Here is a 19,896-nt window from a genome sequence, read left to right on the forward strand (position 1 = left end):
TTCATTATTTCTGTAAGTTTTGGATTGCTAAGTTGATCTTCTGTTTTTTGTACTCTGTTTTAAACTCTTGATTTAACTGGTGATGAAACTACTCCTCTTCTAGACCATATACTATCTTATTGGAGATTTGGAAATCTTCATATATGGAAGAGTAGATAGTAGATTCAAAGCAAATCATAAAAAATCTTATATCATATTGTTAAACATTTTTTTTCTTATAAATTTGGAAAAGCATACATAGAAGAAAAGAGATACATAGAAAATGAAATGAAGATAGAAATGAAATTTAAGAAAGAGATAAATCAGCCTCTTTAGTTCTTGAGACCAAGAGTAAGCTCAAGGGACAAATTCTCATCATTGTAGTCCATGTCCATGTCCTCTTCTTCATCTTCGCCGGACTCATTCAGTCTGATCTGCCATACACAATCATGTATACACGTATTAGTATAATCATGTAACCATGAGTAACGTAAAAATTACAAAGGATGAGAGTATACATACTCTCGAAGACTGATAGAGAGACTTGCAAGAAACTTCATGAGCAGCGTTACTTGGTTCTCCCTCTTCGACTTCGCTTTCACCCATCTCCTCTTCTTGACTATACAAGAAATCATCAAAACTAAATTCAAAAGCATATATCTAAATTATAAAATAAAAAACTCAATGGTGATTTACTTATTATACGAACCTTGGTGGGTTTTGGATAGGGCTGAACATTTCCTGAAGACGTTCGTATAGACGAAGGTGCAACCGAGTTTGCCTCCTAATGACTCGCCTCGTTACTACACATAGATTACATATGTAAATGATTCGATAAATATAGTCAAAGCACGTAGACAATTTACAATACATGCATAACTAAAATTTTAAAGTACAAAGTATATTTTATATATACCTTTTGTCCTCTCTTCCTCTTTGGCAATTCTATACGCCTTTTTAAAGACAAAGAGGTTGAAATTGGTTCAATACACAAAGCCAAAATTATGGTACAAACATGTTTTGATAGTTATGTGTATGTTCAAACCTGGAGATGACTCTTCACATGTGACACTGTGAGTCCAATCACATTCATGTACTCTAAAATTCTCTTTGGAGTTGCAACTGCAAATTGAAGATAGATCATATTTTAATTATAAGTTTGATTGACAAAAAAAAAAAAACTAAAATACAAAGAAATACAAAAAAAAATTGTTTTCAAGATCTATTTTGAAAATTTGTAATCTGCCTACTCTTTTCTCCACCAAGTAATTCAACCACATAAACAAAATGGTTATGCTGATTATGGCTCCATCGATGCCGAGCCATTTCCGACTTGCCACAAGATCTAACAATATGTTTTTTCTAGTAGATTTGTTTCCCAGTGAATTCAGTGCTTTATGTTTTTTTTTTTTTGTAAAGACTGATTATCTTTTGCTCGATTTATAGTGGTTCGATGTTGAAAAATTAATAGAAAATTATAAAAAATTCAAAAGGAAACAACTTAAGAAATTATTTTGTGTGTGTTATCACTTTTAGCTGGATTTTTTTTCAATAATATACATTTCCATATATTCTTATAAATAAAACAAATTCCATCATATAAAACATGTAATATTAAAGAATTCCAAATCTAATTTCAAATAATATTATAATAATATTTTAAATTATTTATATACCAAATATATATATATTTTTCTTCAAAAGAAGTTATTGTAAATACTATGAGAAGGTAAAATATCTATTTCATTATCATTGGGTTTTGAGATTTAATGCTAACTTTCTCTTTTAGAGATATTGTTTATATTTTATCTTTAGGGGCTAGTGTTTTCATCTCTCCTATTTATTTTGTTACTATGGCTTAGTATTATTATATTATTATTATTTAGTTTTGAAATTTTAGTAAAAATATAATGCATTTTTTCCAAATTTTAATACCTTTCTCATTCTTGGCCTCTCTCTTTTGTGGTACAGAAACCTTGAGCTCTAAAAAAAAGATTCTCTTAATCCATCATTACTTTAGAACTCTTTTGTTTACGCTGCAACAGTTGATATCAAAAACGAAAACAAAACTTCAACAATAACTCGAAGCCCTTATTGGTGCGGTTAGAGAAATGTTAACATTGTTTCAGAAGAGAATCATGCAATTAATTTGATAAAATTAATCGTAAAGTAGTATATATTTGGGATTAATCCACAGAGGACCAACACATTTTTAAGGCTTTCTAAGAGTTGTAATAAGGTGAAGAGAAAGGTTAACAATTAACTTATAAGATTAATATATTGGACCGTAGGATATTTATGAGATCAACAAGTAATGAAAATATAAAATAGGAATTTAACAATTGAAACCGGTCTAGAACATGAACACAAGAATTGACTAACCATCTTTCAAAGAATAAATCAATAAATTTGGCTACTCAATAACTAATCTTTCATTAGTAATCTTCTAATCAAATTTGCATTACCAAATAAGTTCACTAAGCTCGCAATACCTCCTAACATCAACTTTCATTGGCTAGAGAAATATTTCTACAACTTTCTAGCAAATGCTTATGATTTAAAACACAATTCGAAAGACACAAAGACGGATAAATTCACAAAATTGACTCAACCAAACGAAATATGAAAGACACTAAAACACCATATTTCAGTATGCATTCTCAATGTTGAAAAATTAGTGAAATTATAGTTCGTGCGTCCTTTATGCAAAGATACATGACCTGGTGTTGCTTTGACATGAAGAGAAAGTCTCCAACAATGATAAAGAGGACGACATCTTAAAATATAAATTGTTTGCAAGAAGTCTTAAACAAATGCCATATTTTGAAGTAATCATGGCTCCAATGAAAATTAATTGTTGATGGTATTTGAGGTTCAAACTAGATATACCTTACTTTTGTGGTGGTCTTTAACCTGAGGAACTGTCGTACATGATCATTTATATGAAAGATAACTTTTACTCAAGTCTTAGAGTAACGCCCCGACCATCATCTCTCGTGACTCATGGGTCATCTTTTTTAGTGGGTCTCACGTTCTCTCACTAGACCCTTAACCAAACCAATAAAAATAAAAAAATCAAAATCAAATATATAAACCAAATATAACCAAATCAAATGTCTAAACCGATTTTAGTACACTACAAACCTAATTTAATTAGATTTCCTCCATTAATCTCTCTTAACCTAAAATTTTCCGCCAAAAATACGGTCACAATTTTCTCTCGTAAACCACAGTTGCACAATATTTTTTTGTGAAAATCACGGTTTTCATTAAAAAAATATAATTTTCCGCCAAAAACGTGATTCCATATTTTTCTGCCAAAAACGTGATTTGATCATTTTCCCGCAGCCATTTTGTATTTTTCCCGCCAAAAATGCTATTATGTAATTTTCCCGCCAAAAACATGACTTTGTATTTTTCCGCCAAAAACGAGATTTCATAATTTTTCCATAAAAACGTGATTTTGTACTTCTCCTGCCAAAACATGATTTTATACTTTGCCCTCAAAAAACATGGTATCATATATATTAGTTTATTATTATTATTCATACCATTTAACCATTAAAATTTAAAATCATCAAATTATTTGGTTAATGGTTTGACTCAAACCATTTAACAAATGAATTGGTTCAACTCATAAACCATTTAAGTCTAAATTAATTATGGATTGGTTTGGGTTTGTTTACCCATTTTGACACTCCTCTTAGCATATGTAGGCACACACACATATATATATATGTCATTAGTATTAATATAGGATGATATATTGATAATATATGATTTTATTATTATGAGTCAATCCATTTAACCATTAAATTTAAAACCATCAAATTATTGGGTTAATGCAAATGAATTGGATCAACTCATACACCATTTAATTCTAAACTAATTATGGATTGGTTTGGGTTTGTTTACCTATTTTGGCACCCCCATTAGCATATGTAGGCAAATATATATATTTCCCTCAATCTTTATTACTGTAAATAATATAAATATGTATATCATACTTAAGAACTGTTTTACATACTTATTTTCTGAAGTTTTTTAGGTACATAAAAAATCTGTATTTTCTTTATTAGTTGATATGCCTTTTCTGTTGATTTTATTTTATATTTTCAAATATATCTCATTAAATGTACACATTTATAGTTATACATACATTTCTGATATGTACAACTTATTTAGTGTATATATGTATATTAATATACACATTTTCAAGCATACATCTAATATATAGTACATTAAATATAAATGTCAAATAAAAATATGTATATTTTGTATACTAAATTTATTGTAAATATGCTTTTTTATGCAATTACTTTTTTGTAATTTCACACTACTACAGTTTACCCCATTTTCTATATCTCTCATGTTTCTTCTATCACAAAATTTATAAATCCCCACATATTTCTCTAGTTATGAAAAATCAAGAAAAGAAACAAAAATACCCTCTAGTCTTTTTGTTTTTTGTTTTTCTTATTTTATATCTCACAACAACCCGTTCCGTGGGACACTCCACTACATGGCACACCCCGCCACATGACTGCTACAAACGCTGAAACGCATCGATTCTAACCTCTATCAGGTGGGCCCAATCTGCGCAGCTCTCTGGCCCACCAGGTAGATTATTGGTGCGGTTGACATTATTCGAACCCAAGAAACTCACCCTTAAACAACTTTTCCACATGACAAACTATTACCAATTGATCTGCAGGTCAATTGGTAACAGCTTGTCGTGCAGGAAGAGTGTTAAAGAGTGATGTATTGGGTTCGAGGAACGCCAAACGCACCAATAACCTATCTAGTGGACCAAGAGATAGGTTAGGGTCGATGCGTTGTAGCGCCAGCTGTTGCCGGATTGTGGCGTGAGGTACATGGGGCAGGTTGTTACAATCTTTCCAAAATGTATAATAGTGCAAACTTTCCCAATTATTTGCTAGATTCATTTGGATCATTCCAAGCATTTTGATATCTTCGATCACATATACTGGTTTTATCAGAATATCTTCGATCGACCTGTCCGTAGGAGCAAATTTTCTTTATTGTCATCTAAATTAAATCATGAGGTGCAATTGCTCTTTCTCAAAACACTATCGAACTGAAACTTAAACAATATATATATGCATTTGGCTCTAAGTATGTATTTTATACATGTTGTCCAGTTAATACTTAACCCAATGTGTATCGTTATATTATTTTGGAGACAAGATTTTCCAATCAAAAACTAACCTAACCAACCTATCATGTGTTAAAAATATCCGGTCAACTGACAAATCTTTAGTTGGTCTGCCACATGCCAACTAGACACACTCTTGTCATGGAAATGACTAGAGATAAATAAAATTGGAGTTCTAGAATAACACACTAAATTATTATTGCTTTTTGAAAAATAATGTATAGTCTTTTAGTGTTTTAGCAAGAAGGCCAGTGGATTGGCTACGACGACCACGTAATCTTACATGCCAAGTAGAAGTAGTGTCAGTGGCAGCTCCAGAAACTGACGTTCCGATGAATTGGTACATGTTTCTCTTGTCCATACGATGATCTACGTACGATGATATAGATCCAGCAAGACTTTACTAGGGCAATTATAACAATTTCTATGTGTGTGTTCTTTTTACAACAAGAATATATACAATTACCAAAACTATGTTAATGTAGTGGTTAGGGAATGTGTGATATTAAAAAAAACTTTGTTTTCGTTTAACATTCTCATATAGTTCAAAAGATACACACAGAGAAAGGATATGAACGTATTAAATAATAGCTTACACACACGAGAGAAAGACAAACTTGAAAGCAAAGTGTTTTGACTCGAAACAATGAATTTTATTTGTCATGAGACATTTGAAATTATAAAAATAGATTTTTTTTTTTTTTGGATAATATTTTGGTAATACACCATTGCCCATTTCAAACACCCAAGATCTAAGACACACAAAAAAAAAAAAAAAAAAATCTTGGGAAAAAGTTCGGAAAAAAAAAACAGGCAATAATATAGTCCCAAAAATAAAATCCTTTTCTTTTATTTTTTGAAAATAAGAAATTTTTAAAACCTTGAATAATATATAAGAAAATGAGAACTATACTTCTTCAGGCCATTCAATGACACTCTTCAACGATGGTTTCCACTTCCGACATAACTTCCGGCGAGATTTCTCTTCTTCGACAGCCGCAGCCGCGGCCTCTCCGGCCAATCTTTCCGCCTCAAGTTCTCTAAGAAAATCTCCAAAAGAAGCCAAAGTACAATCTCCTCCTTTGTCTGCGTTAATTTGGAAAAATATGAGTTTCTCTAACTCATCTCTCGTTAGAACAATCTTCACTTTCCGATCTTTGCTTTTGTAATCTTTCTTCGTCACTTCTTCTTCATATTTCTCTTCTTCTTCTTGATGATCAGCAACTTTTTCATTGTTTCTTCCGACTAAACAGTTTCCCATTATGATCACTTTATAATGGAGTTTTAATACCCACGTACACACAAAAAAAATAAAGGAGAAAGATAACAAAAAAGGAAACTTGGGATAGATACACCCAAGAAAAAAAGAAACCTTTCCTCTTGTTCTTCTTCCTTTGTTTCTCTTCTGTGTAGTTTGATTTGGATCTTGAAGTATCATGGAGCCATTAAGGTATTATATATAATATGCGTTATGAACAAAGAGAGGAAGAGGGAGAGAGAGAGAGATCGTTGACTCCTATTGTAATTAAGCTGCTAGATTATATTAGTTGGTTTTTAATTTAGTTTTAGGTTTGAAATGGTGAGGGCGCCGTTTAAACTTATCAAAGTCACAACTCACAGCAGTTGATCCATGCATAATAGATTACGTACGTACATAGTAACAGTGAGTTGCGTGGTGCGATCAAAACAATATTTTTTACGTGTACATATTATAATGAGATTGAGTATAATTAGATATAGTCTACATAGATTTTTTTTTGGTAAATATAGTCTACATAGAATGAAAAACTGTTAACTACTTATAAAATGTAGCCATATCTATTAACGATTAATGGTATTACTATCACCTCACCACGCTAACAAACTATAATTTTACGTGTTCATATTACACAGAACTATGACGTAATGACTCTACATGTATGGGAAATTCGAGATCAACCAAGAGATCGACCGTCGAAATAATAACCAACAATATAAAACTATTTATAGATTTAGAAAAGGTTATTTTCCGATAATTTGCATATGTATTAAATTATATGTAAAAAAATCATAGATTTTCATACTCAATATATATAGGTTTAGTCGTAATCATAACAAAACCTGAAATTCTAAGTTCATATAATGAGATTGAGTATGAATGGTATTTGCTATCAATATCATGAATGGAATAAATTAAACTTAAATCAACAAACCAAATAACCAATCGTCCTATATTTTGCATAGGATGAGTGTGGTACCAATTCTGAATTTCTGATCATTTTTTTTTTTTGGCGTCTAGATATTTCTATTATTATTTACGTAGATTTCAAATATTTTATATTAAAATTACTAGTAAAAAAATATTATTGTAAGAAGAAGACATTGTAACGTAAGCACATGTTCTGTCTGATTAGTTGGATCTTTGAACCAAACCAAAACCGTGTTAAATAAATCCTGGCAAATTTCATTTGTAATTGTACCAACTACCAACCTACCTTATTATTTAATTTTTTGTTAATGATCATATCATTAGATTCTATAATAAACTAAATGTTCCAGTTTGAAAGAACTCAATTATTCATTTTTTCATTTATTTAATAATCTTGATCATTCTTGTTAGTTATATTACAATTGGAAGTTGTAGTTTTACGTAGTCTTCTTAGATATAATTTCAAACCTCAAAATGATTAGCCGTATAATGTCAAACATTTGTAAGTATAATATATCAACCGGAAAACAAACAAAAACTGGAACCTTATTGCAATGCGATACTCCAATCATTGAATTTGTTCTTAACATAATTCATAACATAATAATTATTTGTATTTTTGATAATTGGATTCTAATTGGGGGGAATTTCAAAAATACCCATTTTCCAATACCACTTTTTAAAAATACCTCTCTTTCTAATTTTATCAAAAAGTCACTATCAAATTTAAAATTTATCAAAACAATATGTGTAACCTTATATTTATAGACACAAATTATCTTCATATATGTGTAAATTTATATATATATATATATATATATATATATATATTTCATAAATATCGTATAAATACCTTTTAAAATCATTTAAAACCCTTATAAATACCTTTTAAAAACCTTATAAAAACCTTATAAATGCCGTTTACAACCTTTTAAACCCTTATAAATATTTGGTTTTAGTCTCCTCATAGTAATGATGATCTTGATGCACCTTATCAACCATATAAAAGTTTATAATTTTTCATATTTGAAAATGGGTATTTTTGAAAATGGATAGAAAGAGGGGTATTTTTAAAAATAATTACACCAAAAGGGATATTTCTCAAAAATTGTCTTCTAATTAAGAAAAAGAAGAAAAAAAACGTAACTGGATAATGATATAATTTAATTATTAATAAATCGGCTTGTAAATATAAGAGTAATTTCTGCTATCGAAGAGACGCTTTCATAAACCCTTACGCGTTGTATGATTGATTCAATGCACCAAAATCTTATAAGGAAAACTTCTTACAAATGGGTAAAGCTAGTGATGGGCCTGATGGCACAGTATACCATCCTAGTCCTCAGTGATTCTTCTGTTCCTATCATGCCAACTACCAAGTTTCAATCTTTGGCCCAGAAAGCTTATTGACAAAAAATTGTAGAAATTGGTCATTTACTTTTATGAAGTAAAAGGCCATATCAAAACAGAATATGAATTCGTGTTTTTGAGGGAAAACTACGGAATTATGTTTTTTTTTTGGCGAAAAAACTATGAAATTATGTTTTTGGATTATGAATCTATATATTTGGTATTAAAATTACCAAATAACATTTTTTATGGAAAAACGTATTCACATTTTTTTGACAGGAAAATGTGAAGTTGTATTCTTTCAAAAAAATTGTGAAATTATGTATATGTCATGAAAAAATTATCTAATTCCCTAAAACCATCATTGTTGAGGGTCTCTTAACAAATTTTAGAGCTAAGATTTGTTAAGAAATAACTTTTATATAAAGACCGTCAATAATGATTTGTTAAGAGACCATCAATAAGAATAAGAATGGTCGAGGATTAATAAGTTTGTCTCTTAGTTAATTCACTTAATCACTTAAGCATTGATTCAAATACATGTTTATGATATATTGTGCTGAACTGGTCTCACTATATATTTTCTATTTCTCGTTTTCTAGATCATATGGTTAGCTTAGCTTGTATTATTTCAAGAACTCTTTTTGTTTCCTCATATTAGGCAACAAACAAAATATTTTGCTCAACAAAAATGCAATCTACATAACAAATTTTACTTTTCGATGTTATGCATTTCATATGGTCAGGTCCCAACATATAATAATTCAAAGAACAAAAAAGTGGTAAACAAAAATTAAACAATGAAACACAAAACACGTTGTACAAACGTTTTGGATTTTAGTATATAGTAACTAAATCAATATCTACAAAATTACAAGAGAGTTGGCTAATAATTTAAACGAAGAAACACAAAACACGTTCGTATGTTTTGTGAGACCCAGCGTGTACAGTCTATGTAGCCATGTGATAGCCTTATACGTGGTTGCTAATTCAAGACCAACTAGTATTTAAGCGACCCTTGTCTCATCACCATTTCATCAATACAAGCTTCTTTAACTCTCTACATACATTTTGCGATCAAACAACCAATCAAAAGAAAGATGGAAGGCAAAACTTTGATTGTGAGTGTCCTTGTTATGAGTCTGTTCATGGCACAAATTCAAGTTGACGCAAAGAGTTGCTGTCCATCCATCACTAGTAGAAATTTCTATAAATCTTGTTGCATAGTAGGATTTCCCATAGGAAAGTGTGCAAAGCTTAGTGGCTGCAAAATCATTACTGGTACAACATGTCCTAACGGATATTCAAAGGACATTCTCGAAAACACAAGTAAATAAATTGATTAATATTTTGTTTTTTTTTACGTATGTTATTTGTTTCACGAAGGAACAAGATTTCAATTTTTTTTTTATGTGTTTTGAATTATTGTCTTAAGGTACTGATAATGTCGGCGAATACTGCAAAATTGGGTGTGTGTCCTCTGTGTGCGGTACTTTAACCACTCTCCAAAATTCTGGTAAAACTAGTTTACCAATCAATTTTATTACTACAATCATTTTTTTTTTTTTTTTAATAATCGAAATATAATCAGTTCAAATTTTGTTTGAATGATTAGATGCAAGTGAAACCGTGAAAGGAGCAGTTGAAAAATGTACCAACGCTTGTTCTATGGTGTGCACCAAAAGCAGCTCAGTGAGTGCAGTTGAAAATGCCTAGTGAACTATATCCATGATCAAGATACCACGTATGAAGAGACACTCATCTTTCACACTGTTGTTTTCATGTTTTCAATAATTGTCGTGTATATGACAAAAATGTTAAAACTCTCATGCTAGTTTATGTACGTGCGTTAAAGGTTATCAATCTCTAGATTGTATATGCCTTGCATGTTATCTTTTAAAAAATAAATAATATGTTTGTTTTCTCATCTTATTCTTTTTTTTTTTTTTTTAACACTGAATCATACGATTTTATTAAACCAAAAATGTTGAAACAGACTAATAAAACCAATAATAAAACAAGAGATTCCAACTACTATAAGCTTGCTCGTTTCTCTTGGATAATCTTCTCATGCAGCCACGAAGGTCCACCTAAAGCAACATAGGAAGTGAGTCGACCATCTCTGGTAACACTCTGCGCAATATCTCTCACCAAACCATTTGCCTTGACAGCAGACACTTGAAAGGAGATCTCACTCATTGAATTAAGAACCCCAAAGATCTTGTCCAAAAGAGAATGGTATTTGGGCCAGGCTTTCGGAGACGCCAGTGCTTCAAGAGCAGCTTTGCAGTCCGACCAAACCTCACATGAAAGAATACGAAGATCCTTAATGCTTTGCAAACACCAGAGAATACAACTAAGCTCTGCAGCAATTCGATTTGTACGAGGCAGGAAAGCATCCCGTGCGTGAAACAACACATCACCAAGATGGTTACGAATTATCCAAGCTCCTCCACAAAAATCATGATCAGTCTTCCAAGAACAGTGAACATTACATTTTAATCTTCCAACTGCAGGCTTAATCCATCGATGTGAAAACGAATTAGCTCGTATACCCCCAACATCTCTGTCCACATTATGGAGGTTTTGCTGCAAGAACCATTCCTCGGCCTCATTGAGAGCCTTAGCTAACAAAATGTTGTGATTCTGAGCTTGTCCTGCAAAAATAAAACTATTTCGTGCCTTCCACGTCTCCCAAAGAACCCATGGAATCGCAGCTCGTTGAGGCGCCGGTAAATCCATTCTATCCATTAAACTAAGGAGATGATCTAAGTTTTCTGGAAAACTCAATGAAAACCCATTCACCGGCAGTGGGAGAAAATTAGAAGACCAAATCTGCCTTGCGACAGTGCATCGAAACAGAACGTGCGGAACCGATTCTTCTTCTATACCACAGATTTGGCACATCGGGTTAACATGAAGACCATGAGAGCGCAAACACTCAGCAACTGCTAATGCACCCGAAAGAGCTCTCCATAAGAACATACGAATTTTCTGTTCAGTGGGAATATTCCACACCCGACTTTTGATCTTGTTTATATGGAGCTCATGATCCGTTGATTGTTCCAAGGCCTCAGCCTCGCGGTTTAAAAACCAGTACCCATTCTTTACTGAATATTGGCCATTCACTGTGAAAGCCCAAACATAACTATCCTGGAGATTAATTGCAGGCGGGAAGGAACAAATGCGAGTCACATCAATAGGCAAGAAAAGCGAGTGAAGTCGAGGGATATCCCATGAACCATCCATGTTTATAAGAGAACAAACTTTCAGGTTCAAATCCATGAAGATCTCCTTATTAACTGGACGCCGAGGAAGCTCATCAAAAATCCATTTATCAAGCCACACACTCGTAGATTTGCCATCTCCAATCGATTTCATCACTCCTTTTTCCAGCATTTCTCGACCAAAAATTATACTGCGCCACGCATACGATGGTCGATAACCCATTTTAGCCTCTAAGAAGGTTCTGTTTGGATAATAGATTGCTTTATAAACCTTGGCTAATAAAGACGATGGAGAGTTTAAAAGCCTCCATGCCTGTTTTGCAAGCAATGCTTGGTTAAACCAACCAATATCACGAAATCCCAATCCTCCTCTTTCCTTTGATCTACAAACTTTCTTCCAAGCAACCCAATGCATCTTATTTTTCTCCTCTTGGGCATTCCACCAAAATTGCATCATGGCACTTGTAATTTGCTTACATTGATGTTTAGTCAACTTAAAGCAAGACATTGCATAAACAGGAAGAGCCATGGCAATGGATTTTAACAAAACTTCCTTCCCTCCCAAGGAGAGTGTCTTTTCAAACCAGCCACTAAGTCTTGACTTCAATCTATCCGTGATAAAGCTGAGAAGGTCTCTCTTTGATCCACTAAAGCATTCGGGAAGTCCCAAGTACTTACCATCTCCACCTTCTTGTTCAATACCTAAGACAAGTCCCAGTACCCGTCTCATATAAGGGTCGAGTTTCTTCCCAAAAGTGATAGCAGATTTCTGGAAATTAATCTCCTGCCCCGATGCTTTACCATACAGTTCCAGACATTTTAAAAATTCAGTGCACTCTTTGAAGGTTGCTTGACATAAGAACAAACTATCGTCCGCAAAAAGCAAATGTTGAATCGATGGACAGGAAGGTGAAGGTTTCATTCCTGTTAAACGACCGTCAAGCTCAGCTTTATTCATGATATGCACTAACGCCTCTGCACAGAGGATAAAGAGGAACGGGGATAGCGGATCCCCCTGCCTTAGTCCCCTTTGAGGTTGAATATATCCATATGAAGCGCCATTAATAAGAACAGAGTAAGACACCGAGGTAACACAACTCATTATCCATTTCACCCACTTGATATCAAAACCTAACCGTATAAGTAATTCTTCTAAGAAGGCCCATTCAACACGGTCATAAGCTTTAGACATATCCGTCTTGATAGCCATGAAATCTTCATCACAACTACTATTAGTTTTCAAGGCATGAATCAGTTCATGTGCAAGTAAAATATTGTCAGAGATCAACCGTCCTGATACAAAAGCTCCTTGTGTGTCTGAGATAATAGAAGGTAATATGAGCTTTAACCGATTACACAAAACCTTGGAGACAACCTTGTACAGAACCGAGCAGAGACTAATAGGCCGGAGATCAGTCATCTTTGATGGATTTACCTTCTTTGGGATTAAACAAATCTGTGTAAAGTTCCACTCAGACGGTAAGGAACCTGATTCAAAAAACTGTTGCACCTAAGAGATGACTTGAGACCCAACAATATCCCAAAAAGATTGATAAAAATTCCCCGTCATGCCATCAGCTCCCGGAGTACTGTCACCTCTAATACTAAACACCGCCGCTTTAATCTCCTCACTTATCAAAGCAGAATTCATCTGAGCTGAAACCCGTGGGAGTAAACCATCCAAAGCCTCAGAAATTAGGGGTGGAGAGGAACTTGAAAACATTTTGCGAAAATAATCAACAGCCACTTCCCCTTTGGAGCCTTCAGAAAACTGTTCAACACCCATGTCATTGATTAGTGAAAGGATTCTATTCTGAACTCGACGTTGCTTTACACTCCCATGGAAAAACCTAGTGTTCCTGTCACCTTCTCGCAACCATTTTTCTTTACTCTGCTGCTTCCAAAAGAGTTCTTCCTCATGATAAGCTTCAACTAATTGCCACCGTAGATTTTTTAATAACTGAAAATCCGGTCTTAGTTTAGCTCCTTCTATTTCAAGCTCATTGAGCAGCCGTGAAATATTTTCTTGAGAGTTTTGGTTAGTCGCTTGCTTCCAAAGAGATATAGCCTTTCTGCAGTCCGCAATACGGCTCATTAAGGAGTAATTATTCAAGGTTGTCCCTTTATTCCAACCATCTCTCATTATCGCCGCAAAATCCGGTTTCGATACCCATCTTTTCTGAAACATAAACCTGCCTTGTTTTGAAATGTTTTCATTCACAAACCTTGTGATGATAGGACGATGATCAGAACCAATTCTTTCCAAATACTCAGTTTGAACCCTTGGGAAGAGATGAAACCAAGCTGTGTTTCCGAGAGCCCTATCGAGCCTACACTGCACCCAAACCTGATTACGTTCCCCAGCCCATGAGAATTTATTACCAATGCTAGGGACCTCCCGTAGACGGCAATCATGAATCATATTCCTAAAAGGAAAGAAGGATGATTCTGCCCGTGTTGGTCCTCCTAACTTCTCTGAGTTGTCCATGATTTCGTTAAGATCTCCCAAGACTAACCATGGTTCATCTCTGGACACTCCTAGGCCTATAAGCCTATCCCAAACAACTTGTCGACGATGTGTCACTGGATCACCATAAACACATGATACGAAGAAAGATACCGAGCCTAGCTTAATCTGAATGTCAATGATACGGGAATCAGCACTAAGGACCTCAACCGTATAAGACGCTTTCCAAAACAACGCTAAGCCTCCACTTAAACCCACCAGATCCACCATGTATGCATGATCGTAACCCAAGGACTGTTGTAACTTCACCACGTGATCACTGGAGTTCTTCGTCTGCAGGAGGAACAGAAAATCCGGAAAATGTTCACGACGAATTTTCCGTAGAATAGGAATTGTCAAGTTGCCCCCCAAACCTTGACAATTCCAGCTCACAAAGCTCATAATTGATTCGGCGGTTCCTCATGTGGAACCACCTTATCCTCAATGCGCTTAGCGACTTTAGATGTTATTTGATCTTCTGCAACAGCTTTCCTTTTAGAAGATGACACCTCCTCCATCTCCTTATTATCAGCAGGCTGACTTGTGACTGCACCTTCCCTTAACTTCTGAGCTTTACGCCTCCATTGATTTGGTCTTTTACGTTTCGACAACTGTTTTGGGTGCACTCCATTTGAACCAGCTGAAAAACTTGCTCTCAACTCCGCAGAACCAAAATTATTCTGAGAAGCAGTAGCATAGGTTGCAGAACGAGACTTCACTGGCTGAGAAAGCCGAGACATCGCTTTACCAGAACGAATAGCTTTGTTGACACAATCCTCACCCGAGTTTGCCGTAGAACTAGCTCCTTCAAAATTAAACACCAAACATTTCCCTTGATTAACCTCTGTGGTAAACTTTGTTGGAGCTTCAAGACGAAGAATAGTCTGTTGACCATTGGTATCACCCTCCAAATCCCAAACTGACTTCCTAACACGTTCAACATGAATCTTTCGCAACTGTGGATCTGCAACTGACAAGTATTGCCTCATCTCATCTAAAACTTCTTTGGCAATTTTTGGCTTACCAGATATCGGATCAATTCCAACATCGGCATCAGTCAAAACTCGAAACAGAGGATCATCCTTACTTATTTTCGGGACTAAACGACTTGGTATGACCAGTTTAATACCTCCCGTAGCAACAGTTTGCCGGTTTGAGGGATTAAATGGACATCACTCTCTGTCATGAGTTAATCGTTGACACTGGTAGCAACGACGGCGAATCCTCTCATACTCCACTCCAATGTTAATCACCTCTCCAGATGGAATCTGAAGTTCTCTAAAGTTCTTTAGTGGTTTGTTTACGTCGAAAAGAACTTTAACCCTGACATAACCCTTACTCAACGGTTTCAAGGGATCAAAGGCAACAAGAGAAACTTGCCCAATATGCGCAGCAATTTCCTTAATTGTATCAGCTGTGTTGAAATTCACCGGAATGTTGCGTAATCGGATCCAAATTGGAATTATTTTCAAATAATCATCCGGCGGCTTCTCCACCCAACGCTCCAATGTAATACTCCAATCATTAAAAGTCCAAGCACCGGTCTCTAGAACCGTAGTTAACTCGGACTCTGAATCAAAGAAGAACTGAAACTGATCCTTTGTTAAAGCTATTCCTCTAGCTCTGTTATACACACGTTACAAGCGAGGCATTTCATGAATCAAATCAGACATCTTCTGATTCTCAGGACATAGTAGGCGACCAATGATACTACTCTTATTTCGCAAAAAAGAGCTGAATTGCGGAAGGTTTTGCAGCACGATTGGTTTATCATCCTCGATCGACATGTCTTTCAAAGCTTTATCCAACTCATACTCCATGGGTGCACTTAACGGCTGAAAAAGTAGATAACTTGAACGAATTCACCAGTATGTTCAACGGCGGCTCTCAAGAACACAACAGATTAGGGTAAAAATTCAAAAGATCTTAAAAGATTTTGTCACAAAAGTGATAAAAACAGAAAATATTCTCACAAATCCGGCGAAAACAGAGATATTCCCGGTTTACATAAGTTCTCCCTCATTTATTAGTTATTAGTTTTAGTTTTTTTTTTTTAACACTGAATCATGAGATTTCATCTTATTCTTTTTAGTTATCGAAATGGTGTTTCAATAAGGATCGATCTCATATGATATCTTGATAGTGTATAAGCTACTTAATTCTCACTATATATGATATTGCATAGTGAACTAGCTTTGTTGCTGCGTATCTCATATCTTGATAGTATAAGCTACTTAATTTAACTTAAGACTTAACCAAATCAAAACTCCAAAATATTAGTTTCCACCCTAAACTTATAAAATTCCATTAAAATGCTTTAATTTATATTATTATTATTAGCAGTTATATTTGACAACAATTCATTTATTTTTGCTCTATTTTATTACAAATATAATTATGAATGGGATAAAATCATACAATGAAAACTAGCTATTTAGGCGGACATACGTTGACATAAAGGGGTGCATCAATATTAGTGTTAATGTTAATGATTCGTACATCAACCTATCAACTCATTAAGATCCAAATAGTATAACCATTTGTGTTAATGATTCGTACATCAATATTAACCATTACAACCCAACTCACATAACACATCAATCCAGCGACTAATAACTTATTTTAACCCATCAAATATTTTAGATCCAAATAGTAAAACCATTAGGGTTAATGAGTCACGTTACGAGGATTGGTTCATTTTTGACAGTTGTGGAAATATTTAAACACTTATTTAATTTCTTAGATAGAAACTTTATCAATTTATTTCATTTTAGAAAAATACAATAAATTTATCAATTTCTTAATATTAGGCAGCTCACAAAATATTTTCCTCAATAAAAAAAAAAATTCAATCCACATCAAAAAAAAAAAAAAAAAAAAAAAAAAAAAAAAGTTTACTTTTTAGTTATCTGCATTTATATACGGTCCCATCATATAAAATAATTCAAATAGAAATTGAGAACAGAAAAGTGGTAAAAAATTAAAATTAAAAAAATGAAACACAAAACACGTTGTAACAAACGTTTTGGATTTTAGTAAATAAATAAATATCTACAAAACTAGAAGAGAGTTGGCAAAAAATTAAACGAAGAAACACAAAACTATTATTTAAGCGACCCTTGTCTCGACAGTACCATTTCATCAATACGAGCTTAATTCTAACTCTTTATATACATTTTGGATCAAACAACTAGTGAAAAGAGAGATGGAAGGCAAAACTTTGATTGTGAGTGTGCTCGTTATGAGTTTGTCCATGGCACATATTCAAGTTGACGCAAAGAGCTGCTGTCCTGAAACCACTCCTAAAGACCTCTATATCATGCTTGTCTCGCCGTGAAAGGTTCCAGAGAAAGGTGTGCAAGCCTCAGTGGCTGCAAAATCATTACTGGTACAACATGTCCTAACGGATATATCTCTATATTAGTAAAAGAGAAATACAAAATATAATATGGGTCGGGTCAAAATTAAAACATTAACCCGATTTTAACAATTAGATACTTCAAAATTGGATATTAAAATGGGTTTGGATACATATATCGGATACTTTCCATATCTAATTTTAAAATTATATTACTTCCATTACTTCCATAACTAATTTTATGATTTCCTAATAAATCTCTAATAAATCAATTATTATTCTTCTTTAACTTTTATTTGATATTATTTTTAATTTATGATATTTTTCTATATAACAAAAATAACTAATAAATTTTTTTTTTTGCATATGTTGCAATTTGAATTTTTCAAAACGGATATAATACTCAACTACACTCAGTTAGATATTTTGGACAATGATTTTAAAATCAGTATAAGTATGACCAATATTAAAACATTTGTTACATGAGCATAATTTAAAGTTTCAAAATATTATAATTAAAAGGTTCAAATATATAAAAATTTAGAATTTAAAATACTAAAAATATTTTGTTTGGACACATAATTTTTATTGATAAAATATATTATATATAAAACTATGTAAATTTTAGATAGTTCGCTGGTAGTTTGTTAAAATCACAATTATAATGGTAAAGAGAGTTATGAATAATGTTTTTTAAAAAATGAATTCTGTTACGGTTGGTCGTTCAAAAAATATATTGTAAGTATGTAATTTTTACATATATTCATACTTCTACTATAAAAATGGTCAAATTGAATAATTTGTCGATAAAATTATTATTTCGTGCTGTGAAATTTTCACTGTTTTTTTTAATTGTATCAAAACTCATTGTATTATTATTTACTCGCTTTTTCGTTTATTATTTTATTTAAACTTATTACACAAATATATAATTCACCGTAATCAAATGCATTGCAATAAAATTAAAATGTGACATATTCTAATCTATTAAAGGTTATATATATGTAATTATTTCCCGGATCCGAACCTAGTTTAAGTGACATTCTCGAAAACACTAATTAATTGTTTGTTTTATTTACGTATATTATTTATTGTCTTTAGGTACTGTTACTGTTGTCAGCTGCAATGATGGATATGTATCGTCTGTGTGTGGTGCTTTAACCACTTTCTAAAACTCCGGTAAAACTAATTTCTCATACATATTATTACTATCATCAACTTTTTTTGTTTCTAAATTATCCACAAAAAACAATTCGTTCAAATTTTGTTTGGATGACTAGATGCAAGTGAAATCGTGAGTGAAGCAGTTGCAAATTGTGCCAACGCATGTTCTACTGTGTGCACCAAAAACTCAATGAATATAGTTGAAACTGCTTAGAGCATATCCATCAATGAAGATACCAAGTAACAACCGGAGATGAAGGGACACTCATCTTTGACACTGTTGTTTTTCATGTTTTCAATAATTGTCGTGTATGCGACAAAAATGTTAAAGTGTACATGCATTTTGTTTTAGTTATCAAAATGATCTTTCAATACGGGTCTCATATCATAATAGTATCAGCTACTTAACTAACAACAGTAGTGTTAAGGTTTTCTCACTATACATGATATATGCCTAGTGAACTAGCCTTGTTTCTACGTTGTCTATATACAATATTATATATCCTAAATCTTACTTAGCCAACCTATCAACTTAACCCAACTCACATGACCTCATCAGTCCATTTTGACTAGTAACTTATTTAACCCACCAATTCTTTAAGATCCAAATAGTAAAACCACTAGCTAGGGTAAGGATTGATAATTTTGACACTCGTGGAGATATTTTAACACTTTTTTCTTTAGATAGAACATTTATCAATTTATTTAATATTTTAAATAGTTCAATGAATTTACAAATTCATGTTATTTCCAATTTTAAAAAATACTACTGTAATATGTTTAAATTGTTTATCTAAATCAACTTCATTGACAATAGTTCAACAAAAGTATATCTGAACTCCAAAAATAACGTCTTTAGTTTATTTTTCTTCTCCATAATTAAACGCTTTTAATATATGTCTTCTTTAGTATTATAAAATTTAATAAACTAGATAACTAAAATTCTTT

General features: G+C 32.9%; 4 protein-coding genes and 1 pseudogene across 4 annotated transcripts; 2 read left to right on the forward strand and 3 right to left on the reverse strand.

Moving 5' to 3' along the window:
• Positions 1 to 238: 238 nt before the first annotated feature.
• Positions 239 to 1,095, reverse strand: LOC111830157. Its single transcript, XM_023781576.1, has 5 exons — positions 1,025 to 1,095; positions 896 to 932; positions 689 to 782; positions 502 to 598; positions 239 to 413 (listed from the first exon to the last, which is right to left on the reverse strand). Exons 1-5 carry the CDS (start codon positions 1,070 to 1,072, stop codon positions 312 to 314), a joined length of 378 nt encoding a protein of 125 aa, XP_023637344.1. The 5' UTR covers positions 1,073 to 1,095; the 3' UTR covers positions 239 to 311.
• Positions 1,096 to 6,062: 4,967 nt separating this feature from the next.
• LOC17884192 lies at positions 6,063 to 6,416 on the reverse strand. Its single transcript, XM_006289100.1, has one exon. It carries the CDS (start codon positions 6,414 to 6,416, stop codon positions 6,063 to 6,065), a length of 354 nt encoding a protein of 117 aa, XP_006289162.1.
• Positions 6,417 to 9,777: 3,361 nt separating this feature from the next.
• LOC17884394 (probable thionin-2.4) lies at positions 9,778 to 10,532 on the forward strand. The gene is made up of 3 exons (XM_006288812.2): positions 9,778 to 10,022; positions 10,129 to 10,209; positions 10,309 to 10,532. The coding sequence occupies exons 1-3, from the start codon at positions 9,794 to 9,796 to the stop codon at positions 10,407 to 10,409; spliced, it is 411 nt and encodes a 136-aa protein (XP_006288874.1). The 5' UTR covers positions 9,778 to 9,793; the 3' UTR covers positions 10,410 to 10,532.
• A 5,066-nt stretch (positions 10,533 to 15,598) lies between these two features.
• LOC111830005 (uncharacterized protein At4g02000-like) lies at positions 15,599 to 16,246 on the reverse strand. The gene is made up of 2 exons (XM_023780338.1): positions 16,182 to 16,246; positions 15,599 to 16,049 (listed from the first exon to the last, which is right to left on the reverse strand). Exons 1-2 carry the CDS (start codon positions 16,244 to 16,246, stop codon positions 15,599 to 15,601), a joined length of 516 nt encoding a protein of 171 aa, XP_023636106.1.
• Positions 16,247 to 17,631: 1,385 nt separating this feature from the next.
• On the forward strand, positions 17,632 to 19,162 carry LOC111830006 (annotated as a pseudogene).
• The last annotated feature ends 734 nt before the right edge of the window (positions 19,163 to 19,896 follow it).

Source organism: Capsella rubella, unplaced genomic scaffold (assembly GCF_000375325.1).
Source record: "Capsella rubella cultivar Monte Gargano unplaced genomic scaffold, Caprub1_0 scaffold_6, whole genome shotgun sequence".
Classification (NCBI taxonomy): Eukaryota; Viridiplantae; Streptophyta; class Magnoliopsida; order Brassicales; family Brassicaceae; genus Capsella; species Capsella rubella.